The 12,279-nt window shown below is 69.4% G+C and overlaps 1 protein-coding gene across 3 annotated transcripts; it reads right to left on the minus strand.

Annotated features, from left to right (window-relative positions):
• Positions 1-566: 566 nt before the first annotated feature.
• DVL1 (dishevelled segment polarity protein 1) lies at positions 567-12,279 on the minus strand. 3 transcript variants are annotated; one of them, XM_057749800.1, is made up of 15 exons: positions 11,995-12,279; positions 6,650-6,719; positions 6,430-6,551; positions 6,055-6,158; positions 5,672-5,810; positions 5,407-5,500; positions 5,245-5,314; positions 5,014-5,153; positions 4,862-4,938; positions 4,703-4,770; positions 4,488-4,565; positions 3,718-3,849; positions 3,478-3,645; positions 3,187-3,393; positions 567-1,839 (listed from the first exon to the last, which is right to left on the minus strand). In XM_057749800.1, the coding sequence occupies exons 1-15, from the start codon at positions 12,162-12,164 to the stop codon at positions 1,451-1,453; spliced, it is 2,028 nt and encodes a 675-aa protein (XP_057605783.1). In that variant the 5' UTR covers positions 12,165-12,279; the 3' UTR covers positions 567-1,450. The 3 variants fall into 3 exon arrangements, with proteins under 3 accessions (XP_057605783.1, XP_057605774.1, XP_057605765.1); XM_057749791.1 differs by having other exon boundaries at positions 4,413-4,565; XM_057749782.1 differs by having other exon boundaries at positions 3,187-3,645; positions 4,413-4,565.

A 12,279-nucleotide genomic window follows, 5' to 3' on the forward strand; every position in this document is an offset into this window, starting at 1 on the left:
CCAGGGAGGCTTCCTCAGGGCCCCCGGCTGCCCAGGCCCAGTGCTCAGGAAAGCCCCCAGCCGAACCACGTGAAGGCAAAGCTGGGTACCACTTGTCTCGCTGGGCCCAATCTGGGCCCCCACCCAGCATCCTATCCAAGCAGCACAGGAGTGGCAGGTCGGCGGGTGGGCTGGGGCTTTCTGAGCCCCTCTTCAGGGCGTGTGCCTGACTGTGGGCCCCAGCGCAGGGCAGCGGCCCGCTCAGGAGGGAGGGCACACCCAGCTTCCTTCTCCCTTCCTGGCTGCTGAGCCAGCAGAATGGGGTCAGTCACCTCCAGCACCGCGGACAGAGCCCGGGCGGGTGGGGGGTCAGCACCAAGGCCAGCACCAGGCACACGGACCCCCTGGAGCCTGGAGCCAGCACCACGGACAGGAGACGGCCCACCAGTCTGCTGCAGCCAGGGCCCTGCCGCCGAGCTGGCGCACAGAGGACAGCACCGAGGCAGCCCAGACCCCGGGAAAGCTGACCCAGCCCCTGCATCCCAATCTCCTAAAGTGGGAAGGAAGAGACACGGGTCACATGTCAGTCCCATAAAATTAAATGCTTTTTAGTGTTTAAAATAGCATTTACACAGAAGCAGCTCTATTAGCTATCTGGACGGTGCTCCGACTCGATACAGTATCTGCAGCGCAAACGTGTGCAGGCCAGAGACACTGGACGGAGGGCGTGTGGGCGGGTGGCCACCCCAGGACCACCAGGAGGGGTGAGCTGGCCACACCCTCTGCCCCAGACCCCGCCCCTGCAGCAGCCATGGGCATGTGTGGCCCTCGCCCCCAGGGTCCCCTTCCCCCCTCCATCTCCCCTTCACTGTCTTCCCGCACACCTTCAGGCACAACTGTGTCCCTGCTGGGGTCGGGGGACACGTGAAACTGCTCCAGTGGCTGGGGGTGGGGGATGGCTGACTCGGCCGCCACCCCGTGGAGCACACAGGCCAGGCAATAAATAAATAAATTAGATCCTACCCCCGAGAGCACCCCCCACCCAGGCCTGGGCAAGATGGGTGGGGCCTGTGAACTGGGTGAAGAGGGGGGCCCAGGCCTAGCGGGCACCTCTCAGCTCAGTCTGAGTCCCTGTGCGCAGGTCTGTGGGTGCGTGGGGTCCCTGAGGCACACGCCAAGCAGGGCAGGTCAGAACTGCCTGAGCACAGGGAGATGCAGGCCCCCCCGCCAGGGTCTGCGCAGACACGGCTGCTCAGGCCAGGAGTAGACAGGCTGCCATCCAGGTCACGGGGGCCTGGGCTGCCCTCAGCCCCCCTCCTCCAGCGTGCTGCCATGCTGTCCAGGCCCAGGCCCCACAGCGTGGGGCACAGGCTGACCTGACCTGGGATGGCCACTGAGGCAAGCCCACCCGAGCTCCAGGAGCAGCAGACCACGGGCCGCGCCACGGCCAGGCTGAAGGCACGCTCTCCTCTCACATGATATCTACAAAGAACTCACAGGGGTTCCCCATGGCCTTTTGGAAGGACTGGCGGCTGCCCGTCAGCTCCGGGGGGACAGCGGCCAGCTCCCGGACAGGCGGCCCCCCCGGCGGCCCGCCCACCACCGAGTACGCCTTCGTCAGGGGGTGCAGCGGGGGGAGTCCTGGGGCGGCGGCCGAGGCCTGGCTGCGCGGGCTGCTGCCGCGGCTGAGCTGGCTCGCTGGACGCTCCCGCCAGCTGCCGCTGCCGGCCCCACTTGGCGCTGTGTGGTCCGACTCACTGCCACTGCCCCCAGCTCCAGCTGACCGGCTCTCCTTCTCGCGGCCCAGGGCCCGACGGCTGCTCCCGCCAGCACTCCGGGTGGACCCACTGCTTTTGCTTCCTGGGGTCGAGAAGGGGGAGAGGAATAGGGGGGTCAATGCCAGGCCGTGCCTCTTCCGAGACAGCCGGCCATTACCAGGACAGCCAAGGGCAGAACCTGGTGATCCTGAGCCAGGGTGTGCGTGGCATGGGGTGGGGGAGGGCAGCCATGCAGACGTGAAGGCTGGGTCAGCCCCGCCCAGGGTAGCAGGAGCAGCTACAGCGGGAGGAGGGGGGGAGGGGGAGGGAGGGGGGGCAGGGGGGCAGTGGCAGACAGGCAGGGACACTCTGGGGCCAGCTCGATGCCCCCACTCCTCACCCCAGTGCCTGAACCGAGGGCCTGGTCTTGCAGCTGAGAAACTGAGGCCCAGAGAAGGTCCCGTGTGCCCAGCACACCTGCTGGCCATCTTCGGCTCCCCACCCAAGACCCGCCTTTCATCTGACCCCAGAGCCCCGCCGGCCACTCGGCTCAGCTCCCGCGGGCTCTCAGCAAGTGTCGGGAAGCTGAAGACGCCCACTGGCTGGGGACATACCGGGAGGGACGCCGAGCAGGACCCTGGCTTACCGGCCCCGAGGGTCCGCTCCGCTAGTCCTTCAGTCTAAGGCTTGCTCAGCACAAAGCAAGGGATACACGAGTCACACTCCGGGCCCGGCCGGGCACCCACAACCCGCTACCAGGGCCGGCTCCTGCCGCCTGGGCCTGTCCAGGGTCCACAGGTGCCCAACACAGCTTCCCCTCAGACACGACTGCCCTTTGATCCACTCTCCTCTCTCCCCATCCCTTTCTGGGTCCACCGGGCCAGCCACCAGACCTCGCCCCAGTGCAGGGGGCACGTGTGGCGGGCCTCGCTGACCCCCACTCAGCCTCGGGACACTGTTCCAATAGCTCCCCTCCTCAGAGACACCCCGACCTTCCCTCCCAGCTGCCCCTCGCTCCCCAGCATCAGGCTACAGCTGCCTGTGAGACGGTCACCTCTGGCTCCCCGCTGCGCTGCTGGCGCTGGGGGAGGTCTCTGTCCTCCACTGTGTCCTGGGACCCCTCTGTCACTCCCCCATCCTGGGGCCACCACACCCCCACCCCCACCCCATCTCCCAGCCTCGGCCTCTGCCACATCTAGGACACCAGCCGCCCCCCGCCCCCGCTACCCCTGAGGCCCCCAGGCTCTTCTCCCGGCCCCCTGTGACCACTCACCCCTGCCAGAGGAGCCACCCAGGCCCGAGCAGAGAGCAGATGGGACTGCGCGGGGTGGGGGAGGGGGCGGGAGGGGGCGGGCACACAGGGCAGAGCCAGGCGGTGGGGCAGGGGGGGCGGGCACACAGGGCAGAGCCAGGCCGGGGGGGGGGGGGGGGGTGCCAGGCGGGGCCTCACCTTCACTCTGCTGACTGCCCGCACTGCCGCTGCCGTAGCCAAAGCCGGGGTCCTGGTACGCAGGCGGGAAGCAGGGCGGGGGCCCCGGGTACTGGTAGGGGTAGCCCTGACCCAGGGGCCAGGGGGCGGCCGGGTGGGGCAGTGGGGCCAGCGTGTCCTGGTCCGAGGCCCCGCTGGAGCCGCTGTTGAGGTTCAGGGCGGCGAGGTCTGCGGGGGGGGGGGGGGGGGGGGCGCGGGTGAGGGGGGGGTGGGCGCGCCCCGGGGACCCCCCGCCCCGCAGCCCCCACTCACTGCTGCACAGGTCCCCGAAGACGTAGTAGCACTGCTCAGAGAAGGTGATCTTGTTCACCGTGTGCCGCAGGAAGCCGCGCTTGAGCATGCTGCTGGCGTACTTGCGCGCCTCGCGCCGCTCGCGGAAGCCCTCCAGGTGCGTGTACAGCCAGTCCACCACGTCGGCCCCTGGGCGGCGGGCGGGCGTCAGGCGGGTCCCGGCCCCCCACGCCCCCCGCCCCGCCCCCCGCGCGGCCTCACCGATGACAGCGTTGGCGATGGTGATCTTCAGCCACATGCGGTCGCGGATCTCCAGGCCCGAGTCCGGCAGCTGCATGACCCGCACGACGGCGCCCATGTCACTCTTCACCGTCAGCGGCGCCTCCTCCAGCTCTGCAAGGCGCAGCCCCCTCCTCAGCCCGAGTGGGTGACGGGCGGGGCGGGGCTCAGAACCCCCCAGGCCCCGCCTGCAGCGCCCCTCCCAGGCAGGCCGTGCGGAGTCAGGGAGCGGCGCAGCGGTGAGACCTTCGCCTCCCGCCCCGCAGCTGCTTCATCAGAATCTTGAGTCCAGCCAGGGCAAGGCCCCCTCACCCTGCAGACCGCAGCCCCACGGGCGGAGACCGGGCCTCTCCCACCCCCTCCCCCGCGAGCTCGGGGCTATTAGTCATGTTAGTGGCAGGAAAGCGGGGTGAGCGCCCCGCACAGCCACCCGCCTCTCCCCGCCCCCGCCACAGGAGACCCCCGGGCTGGCCGGGCCCCTGCAGGCATCTTCCTCCCCCACCACGCGGACAGAGAGCAGGGAGGTGGGCGGGAGCCCACTGGGCGCCACGTGCGCCTGGCAGCAACGCAAACGCTCGAGGCTGGCATGGCCCTCGGGGGCGACCGTGCCAGCCGGGCGCCACGGCCGGGCCCTTGCCCAGGGCCTCAGGTCCCCGATCCCGTGAGCTGCCACTTACGCGGAGCGCCGGGCACAGAGCTGGTTAGTGAGGAGGAGCTGGTGCGCGTGACGGCGCTGGAGCAGGGGCTCGTACCGTAGCGGGGCAGGGCTCCCGTCAGCGCCGCCGTGTGGGACAGCCAGGCGGCCGGGTCGATGGGCCGAACCGGGTCAGCTGGGCGGCCGCCGTGTGGCAACAGACGGAGGACGGTGGGGGGGGAGAGCAGAGCACAGGGGCACAGAGGAGAGAGGCCCTTCAGGCTGGGCTGGGGGCCCCCACCCCCGCCCCGCCGGCCCCGTGCGGCCACTCACCCCTCGGGATGGTGAAGTAGCTCCGGGGCGTCGGGTCCCAGCACTTGGCCACGGTGAGGCTGATGGGCCTGCGGGGCGGGCGGGTCACACGCGGGGCCCCGGGCGGACGCCGCCCCCCGCCCCGCCCCGCCCCGCCCCGCCCCGCCCCCCACGGCTCACCCCGTCTGGGACACGATCTCCCGCAGGACCCGCACGGCGTCGTCGTTGCTCATGTTCTCAAAGTTGACGTCGTTGACCTGGGGGCGAGGGGTCAGCGCGATGGGCGGGACAGCGGGCCCCCGGGCCCCCTGGCCGCACCCCCGGCCCCGCACCTGCAGCAGCATGTCGCCCGGCTCGATGCGGCCGTCGGCGGCCACGGCCCCGCCCTTCATGATGGAGCCGATGTAGATGCCGCCGTCCCCGCGGTCGTTGCTCTGGCCCACGATGCTGATGCCCAGGAAGTGGTGCCTCTCTGCGGGGGGGGGGGGGGGGGTGAGCGGGCGCCCCCCGGACCCCGTGCCACCCCCGGGGACCCGCCCCGCTGTGCGCCCCGGAGGCCTCACCCATGTTGAGGGTGACGGTGATGATGTTCAGGGACATGGTGGAGTCCGTGATGCTGCTGAAGGAGGAGGCCTGCGGGAGGGGGGGGCGCCGGGTGAGGGGCGGCGGCTGCGCCCGGGGACCCCCCCGCCCGCCCCGCCCACAGCGGTCCGGCCCACACCCACCCGGTCCGTCTGCCGCAGGCGCTGCTTCCGACGCCGGCGCTTATGCTTCCGGATGAGCCGGGAGGAGGTGCTCTGCTCCGTGGAGCTGCTCAGCCTGGGGGCCGTGCGGGGTCAGCTGAGGAAACTGAGGCCGGGGTGGGGGCGGGGCCAACGCCGGGGAACGCCGCCCCCCGCCCCCAAACAGTGAGCCACCCGCGGAGCCCCCCCCCCCCCCCGCACACGCGCACAGACACGCCCTCCCCCGCCGCCCCGCACGCTCACGCACCGGCTGGTGCTGCCGTCCTCGTCCGAGTCGATGACGCTGCTGGACTCCAGTTCGCTGCTCAGCACGGTGGACGCGCTGTCAGGGGGCAGCCCCGCGTCGCGCCGCCGGTCCGCCCTCGGGTGCCCGTTGGTCCGTGCGGCTACGGGGACGGGAGGGAGGGGGGCTGGCCGCGGGGTCCCCTGGAGGGCGGGGGCGGCCCCCGAGGCCTCGAGCACCTATTCACCTGGGAGCTGGCGGGGGGACCGTGGGGTGACTGCGGGGGTCCCTAGGGTCCTGGAACCTCTGCCAAGGGACCCCCACTGGACAGGGCAGTACCTGGGGGCCAGCAGGGGCTTGGGGTGCCCACGGGGGTCCCGGGGAGGTCAAGGGTGTGGCCTCAGTACCCTCCTCGCGGTTCCGGCGTCGGGCTCGCTCCCGCCGGTGGCCGACCAGGGACTCTGTGCCGGTCTCGTTGTCCAGCCCGTCACGGCTGCCGGCCACATTCGGGCTGTGCCGAGGGAGAGGGCTGGGCTGGGGCGGCCGGGCCACTCACGCCTCGAGCGCCCTCTCGGCCCCTCTGCTCCTCTCGTCCGGTGGGACCCCGACGCCGGCCACCCCCCCACCGGGCCACTCCGGGCCTTTCCGCCCACCCTCCTCTGCCGACCTGCGCCTGCTGTCTGTGGGTCCCTGCTCACTGCCCCTCCCAACCCCCAACAGGCCTGGCAGGACACAGGTCCCCAGGACCACTGGGCTCAGGGTCACCCCCCCAGAGTCCTTACTGGAAGGAAGGGGGCCGGGAGTCCCCGATGCCGCCGGTCCGCTCGAGAGGCGGGGGCAGGTCTGCGTGGCCGTCCGTGCCCTGAGACCCCGCGTCCGAGTGTGCGCCCTCAGCCAGGACCAGCTGCAGGGGGAGAGCAGGGCTCAGGGCGCCTGGGCGCAGGTGCCCAGCCCCCCCACTCCCACCAGCCCAGGGCCTCTGCCAGCGCCCCGTGGACTCACCCAGGAGACCACGCGGCCGTTGAAGCAGGGCAGCTTGGCATTATCGTCAGAGATCTCCTCCTTCACAACCCTGCGGGCAGATACAGCCGTGAGGCCGCCGCAGGGGGCCTGCTCCCGGCACTGGGCTCTGAGGAAGGGCCCCAGCTCACGGGGTGCGGGCCCCTCGGGGTGTCCAGCCGCACGCTCAGGTGGCGGCCTGTGCTGATGCCCCGCCCAGCACTTCCCTTCCTGGGAACTTTCACTCTCCTTCCAAGGGCCCCTCCCAAGGCCCAGGTCCAAGGGGGGCCCAGACATTCCCAGCACGAAGAGTCACTGCCTGGAGGGCCCCAAAATGTGAGTATCTGCCTTGCTCTGCGCTTGTATGTCCCCTGGACTGTGGGTGGTGAGGGCGGGGCCCACCCCGCCAGCCTAGACCAGGGCCTGGTTCACAGCAGGCCTCGGCACGGACGGGGGCGCCGTCAGACCCCACGGACACAAGCAGGTCAAGAAGGCACAGCACACAGACCCACAGACACACACCCTGAGGGCAGCCACCACCCTCCTGGCCCATCAGCCCGGCCAGGGAGACAGAAACAGACCCCCACTCGAGGCACCAGCCCACCTTGAGACCTGGAAGGGCACCAAGCGCAGGGCCAGCTGGGCCCACGGAGGAGTCTCAGGCCCTGGAGGTCAGCAAGCCCCACCAGCCACACCCGCTGCCCGGCGGCTGGCCCCGGCCTACCCCCGCGTGTTGCCCCAAGTCAGGTGGGCTGGAGGGCTGGGAGAGGCAGGTCGCCGAGGGTCAGGGCAACGCTAACTGGGAAGGAGGCCGACGACACCGGGGTCAGAAACAGGCTGGGGAGGCCCAGGCGTCAGGTTCAGAGGGGGGAGGAGGGCAGCAGGCGAAGGGCCGCGGGGCGGGGCGGGCAGAGCTGTGGCCCAGACACATCCCACACCCAGGCCTCCTGGAGGCCCCGGGAGCAGGGCAGGCGGGGCAGGGCCTGCAGCGGGAGGTGCCCCGCGGCCCCGCCCCCTGGAGTCCCGCCCTGCCCAGCGCGGCCGATTCCTACACCTGGGACTTGGGCCCAGCGCGGACACGGAAGCCGGGAGACCAAGCAGGAAGCAGCCTGCGGCCTGCTGGGCCTGGACACCTCGGTCTGGTTAGTCCTCGGCCGCAGCGGGTGACAGGAGGCCCCTGCAGAGCCGCATACGACACTCCCGCGTGGAGGGCAGGGCTCCAGGCCACCCCACCCACCAGGAGAGGGGCCGGAGGAGGCGGGGCCAGCCTGGTAGGGAAGGGGCACCCCGCCAGGATCCTACGGTGCCCGCCCCAGACGCCTCCCAGAGCCAGCCGCACAGGCACAGATGAGATGGACAGAACGACGGACAGGACGCGTCATTTCTCCAGACCCCCCCCTCCCCAGTGAGGAGCAGACATGTGTCCGTGGCCCCCACTCACACACCACAGTCTGGCAGAGCTGAGCTCCAGGGAGGCCAAGACCCAGCCCAAGATTTAGTCAAGGAGGCCACACAGAAGGCTGTCACCACAGGAAGACCTGTGGTGGCCCGGGGACACTTGGGTCCTGCCAGCTGCAGTCAACAGATGTCGAGGCTGCAGTCGGGGGGCTGCAGACAGGGGGTGCAGCGAGCCCTCCCGGGGGCCCGGCAGCCCTGAGCCCGTCTCTGCGTGACTGCGGCAGCAGAGGCCCAGGAAGGACCTGGTTCCCACTGCACAGCCCAGGCGGCCCGGCTTGCGGCCCCTCCCACCGCACCAGGCCCCCGCCCCTTCTGACTCCCCCCACGGGGCCACGGGGCCTGCCTGGTTCCCCCAGAGATGGACACCCTGAGCCCTCACTGCCCACACGGCCAGAGCCTCCAGAGGACCCGCTGCCCGGGGCGGCCCGAGGCCCCCATGGAGCCCATCCGCACGTGAATGCCCCTCCCAAGGTCCGGAGGCCCTGCTTCCCCAGCCTGAGAAGCACACACCTTCCAGCCTGCAGTACAGAGCGCCCGCCCTCCACCCAAGGGTTGGGACACTGAGGGGGAGCCGGGCCGGGACAGCAGGGAGGGAGGGGCAGGTGGCCAAGCCCCCAGGACAAAGGGCACAGGCGCGCGATGCCGCCCGCCCCCAGCAATGCCCAGGGAGAGGGACAAGGTTGGGGGTGGAGGTGGGGAGCCCTTGGCCGAGCCGGGGGAAATGCCCCCCAGACAGCCCCAGGGCTCCGTCTTCGCTGGGCCTCCTGGATCTGAGAGCAGAGCTCAGGAGCGGTGGTCGACGAAGACACGGACCCTTGGAGTGGCCACCCAGGGGCACCCCAGTTGGCATCTTGGCCCCAACCTTTGAATTCCTGGCGAGATCCCGGCTAACCTAGGACGTGGGCTGCCCAGCCGCACCCACAGGCCTCACAGACGCGCCCCGCGGAGGAATCTGCTCAGAGCAGGGCCCTTAGAGCTGAGCCAGGGGCCCAGCGGGACCCTCAGGCTCCCAGAGGCCCAGTGGGATGGCCCCAACTGTGTCCCCAGAGGCACGGGGTCCTCAGCCCCCACAGAGCCTTCATCCGTCCCCTCACTGCCTCCTGAGCAGGCTCAGGCTCTGCAGGCCTCAGGGTGAGGGGTCCTAGTCCTCCACGCCCCGCCACAAGCTCCGGGGAGGGTGACCTGTCTAGACTCTCCCAATACCAACGGGGGCACTGACCCCGCACGGCAGAGCTGCAGTGGGCAGAAAGGGAGCTCGGGCAGCCTGGGCCAGGCCAAGTGCAGCACACCGCCCCCCACCCCCACCCCCCGCCCCCCCCAAGGCCCATAGACAGATGGCCCCGCAAACTGAGCTCCTGGCCCAGAGATGCAGGGGCCAGGGTCACTGCCAAGTCCAGCCAGGCCTGGAATCGGCAAGGCAGCCCTGGCAGCAGAAACCTGTGAGCCAGACACCCTAACCCTCTGCTGCTCAGCCCAAAGGCCACGCCCAGACACCTCCCTGTACCGCCACTCACTAAAAGCAACACTTGGTACCTCCAGGCCAGCCCAGGACAGGCCCTGAGACCTTCCCCAGCGTTGCTGGGACACAAAAAGCTGTGACGTACACAGGAAAAGCGGGACGTGGGCGCAGGATTCACCACCCACTTGGCCAAAGATGCCCAAGTGGGTCCCAGCCTAGAGCACGTGGTTGTGGCCACACCGTAGACTTAGGAAGGGAAGAGGTTCCTGATGCCCCAGGAACTCAGGGTCCAGCCCACAGTGGGCTGAGGGGTTGGGGCAGAAAGCCCAGGCTCCCCAGATGCCCTTCACAGTCCCCAATCTGCGGCCATGAGGGGGCTGTTGCTCCAGCCCAGCCAGGACCTGCCCCCACTTTCCCCAACCTCCAGCTACATCCACTAGGTATCCAGGGCGAACCTCCAGCTCTCATCTATAGTAAAGTGTGCGTGACGAATCAGCCCCTCCCAGAGAAAATTTATTCCACTGAATAAATGATTCTATAGAATAAATAAAACTTGGAGCTCTGCAGGTAGATCTCAGGGGAGGGGAGGAAGGAGAGGCAGATCCTCTCCAAGGGTCCCTGAGGCCACTAGGCCTCAAGCCAGAGAAATAAGGGGGGATGAGAAATAAGGTGCACCTCCCCTGCTCTGTCTGCCCATTGTGCCTTCCAGAGTCACCCCAACCCCTCCCCCTGCCCCAGCCCAGCCTACCAGCCTGGTCTTGTTCCCTCCCCCGCATCCCAGTCATGCTCAGACAACCTGAAGAACTCCTACTCATGCTTCAAGACCCAGATCTGCCTGCCCACCGACCTCCTAGGCCGGAGCACCCATGGGTCCTGCAAATCCTCCAGCAGGTCTGGCCTCTGCTGAGAGTGCACCTTGAGGGGGCAGGGGTCTCTGCAGCTCAGTGGCTATCAGACGCAGGGGCAGGGTCGGGCCCCTCAGGACGCACCCCAAATCATGGTCCAAGGGCAGCAACCTGGGGGCTGGGCACACACTGTGCCACATGCTCCCTGCTGCCTTCGGTTTGTGACAGAGCATGCGTGACGTCAGTAATTTTTGTTAAAATAACAGACTTAAGATAAAAAAAAAAGCACCCTTTAACATACCTGATGCTCACAGCCAAAGCAGTGTGGACCCAGAGGAGAGAGACTGTAGGAGGTCGCCCAGGGAAAGGGACCAGGCTCCCCAAATCAGTGCCCTACCCTGTGGAGCCCAGCCTTGGGGCAGCTCCTAACCTGAGACCGGCAGGGCCGGGGGCTGCCAAGGGCACAACCCCCCTTCTCTGACTCTCCCTGGTGCTGGGGAGGCACAAGAGAATCCAGTTGCCCACATGTCCCTCAGGCCTCCCTGAGAACCACAAAGTGGTCTCAGCTTGACCTGACCTGGGCCTACCCAGGGCCCATGTAAACCACAGAATCCAGGAAATGGCCTCAATGTCAAAGTCCCCAGACCAGCCACAGACAAGGACACAGGCTGCCTGAGGGCTCCCAGGCACACCTGCTCGGCCCACGAGGCCTCTGGGTGCCCCCCCTGCACCGCTGAGCAGGGGACTCAGGTTACCCGCGGCTGTGCTGGGTCAGGCCTCGCGCGGACAGCCAGCCTCCAGCTCACGGCTCACCATTCCAGAGGCCCAGCACAGGAGGGACGTCCTCTCGGCTGGGACAGCCTCCACTAGGGAGGACGCGGGGGCGCTGACCCAGAGGCTGCCCCCAGTCAGCAGGTGGCCGGGCTGCTCCCAGGAGCCCCAGGACTGTGCGGCTCAGCGGGGACAGGAGCCCTGCGGCCAGCAACCCCAGGGAGGGGTGGGTGGAGTAGAGCCCCACGTTGTCCAGAGACCCTTGACCTCTGCCCCGCCCTGAGGGATCTGGAGAAGGGGGTCAGGAGAAGGCTGTCTTGAGCCTCCAGAAACTGCGGCAGACCGCAGCAGACAGACGGTGCCCCTGCCAACCAGGGAAACCACTGGGTGGCCCGCACCCTGTTCCCACCCCAACCCCTTCCTGCCCCAACACGCCAACACTGCTCTGACCCCAAGCCCCGCGCATGCAAGCTCTCCAGGCCATCCCTAAGCGCGTGCCCTCCACAGAAGGAGGACAGCGGGTCCTGAGTCTGACAGGTGCCACGGTGGGATTTCCGAGGTCGCCAGACCTCCACCGCAAGTCACACACACTCAGGACACGGCCCGGGGCAGGTGGAGAAGCCAGGACCCCCGCCCGCCCACCGCCCAGAGCTCTCAGGCTCCTGCGCGTCCCCTGCCCGGGGCACAGACAGGCGGGACGGCCCGCACCGGGGCGCGAGGCACAGCCCGGGTCGCAGCCCCAGGGTCCCCTGCCCTGCCTGGCGCAGACAGGTGCCCACACGCGCGGCCGCGCACAGGCCCTGCGGCCCACTGACCCGAAGTCCTGGTCCATGGACTTGAAGAAGAATTTGTAGGCGTGCACGGGCCGGTTGCTGAGCACGTTCTTGAAGTCGGCCAGCGTGACGCGCTCGGGCGCCACGGGCAGCTTGACCAGGTACGGCGTCTCCTCCTCGTCCATGTGATAGATGATCTTGGTCTCCGCCATGGCGCGGCGCTCAGGCCCGGCTCGGGCCTCGGACGCGGGCGCCTCCCCGCCGCCGGCCCGCGCCCCGCCCGCGCGCCGCTCCCGGCCCGGCCGCCACCAGGCCCCCGCGCCCCCG

Source organism: Hippopotamus amphibius, chromosome 1 (assembly GCF_030028045.1).
Source record: "Hippopotamus amphibius kiboko isolate mHipAmp2 chromosome 1, mHipAmp2.hap2, whole genome shotgun sequence".
Lineage (NCBI taxonomy): Eukaryota > Metazoa > Chordata > Mammalia > Artiodactyla > Hippopotamidae > Hippopotamus > Hippopotamus amphibius.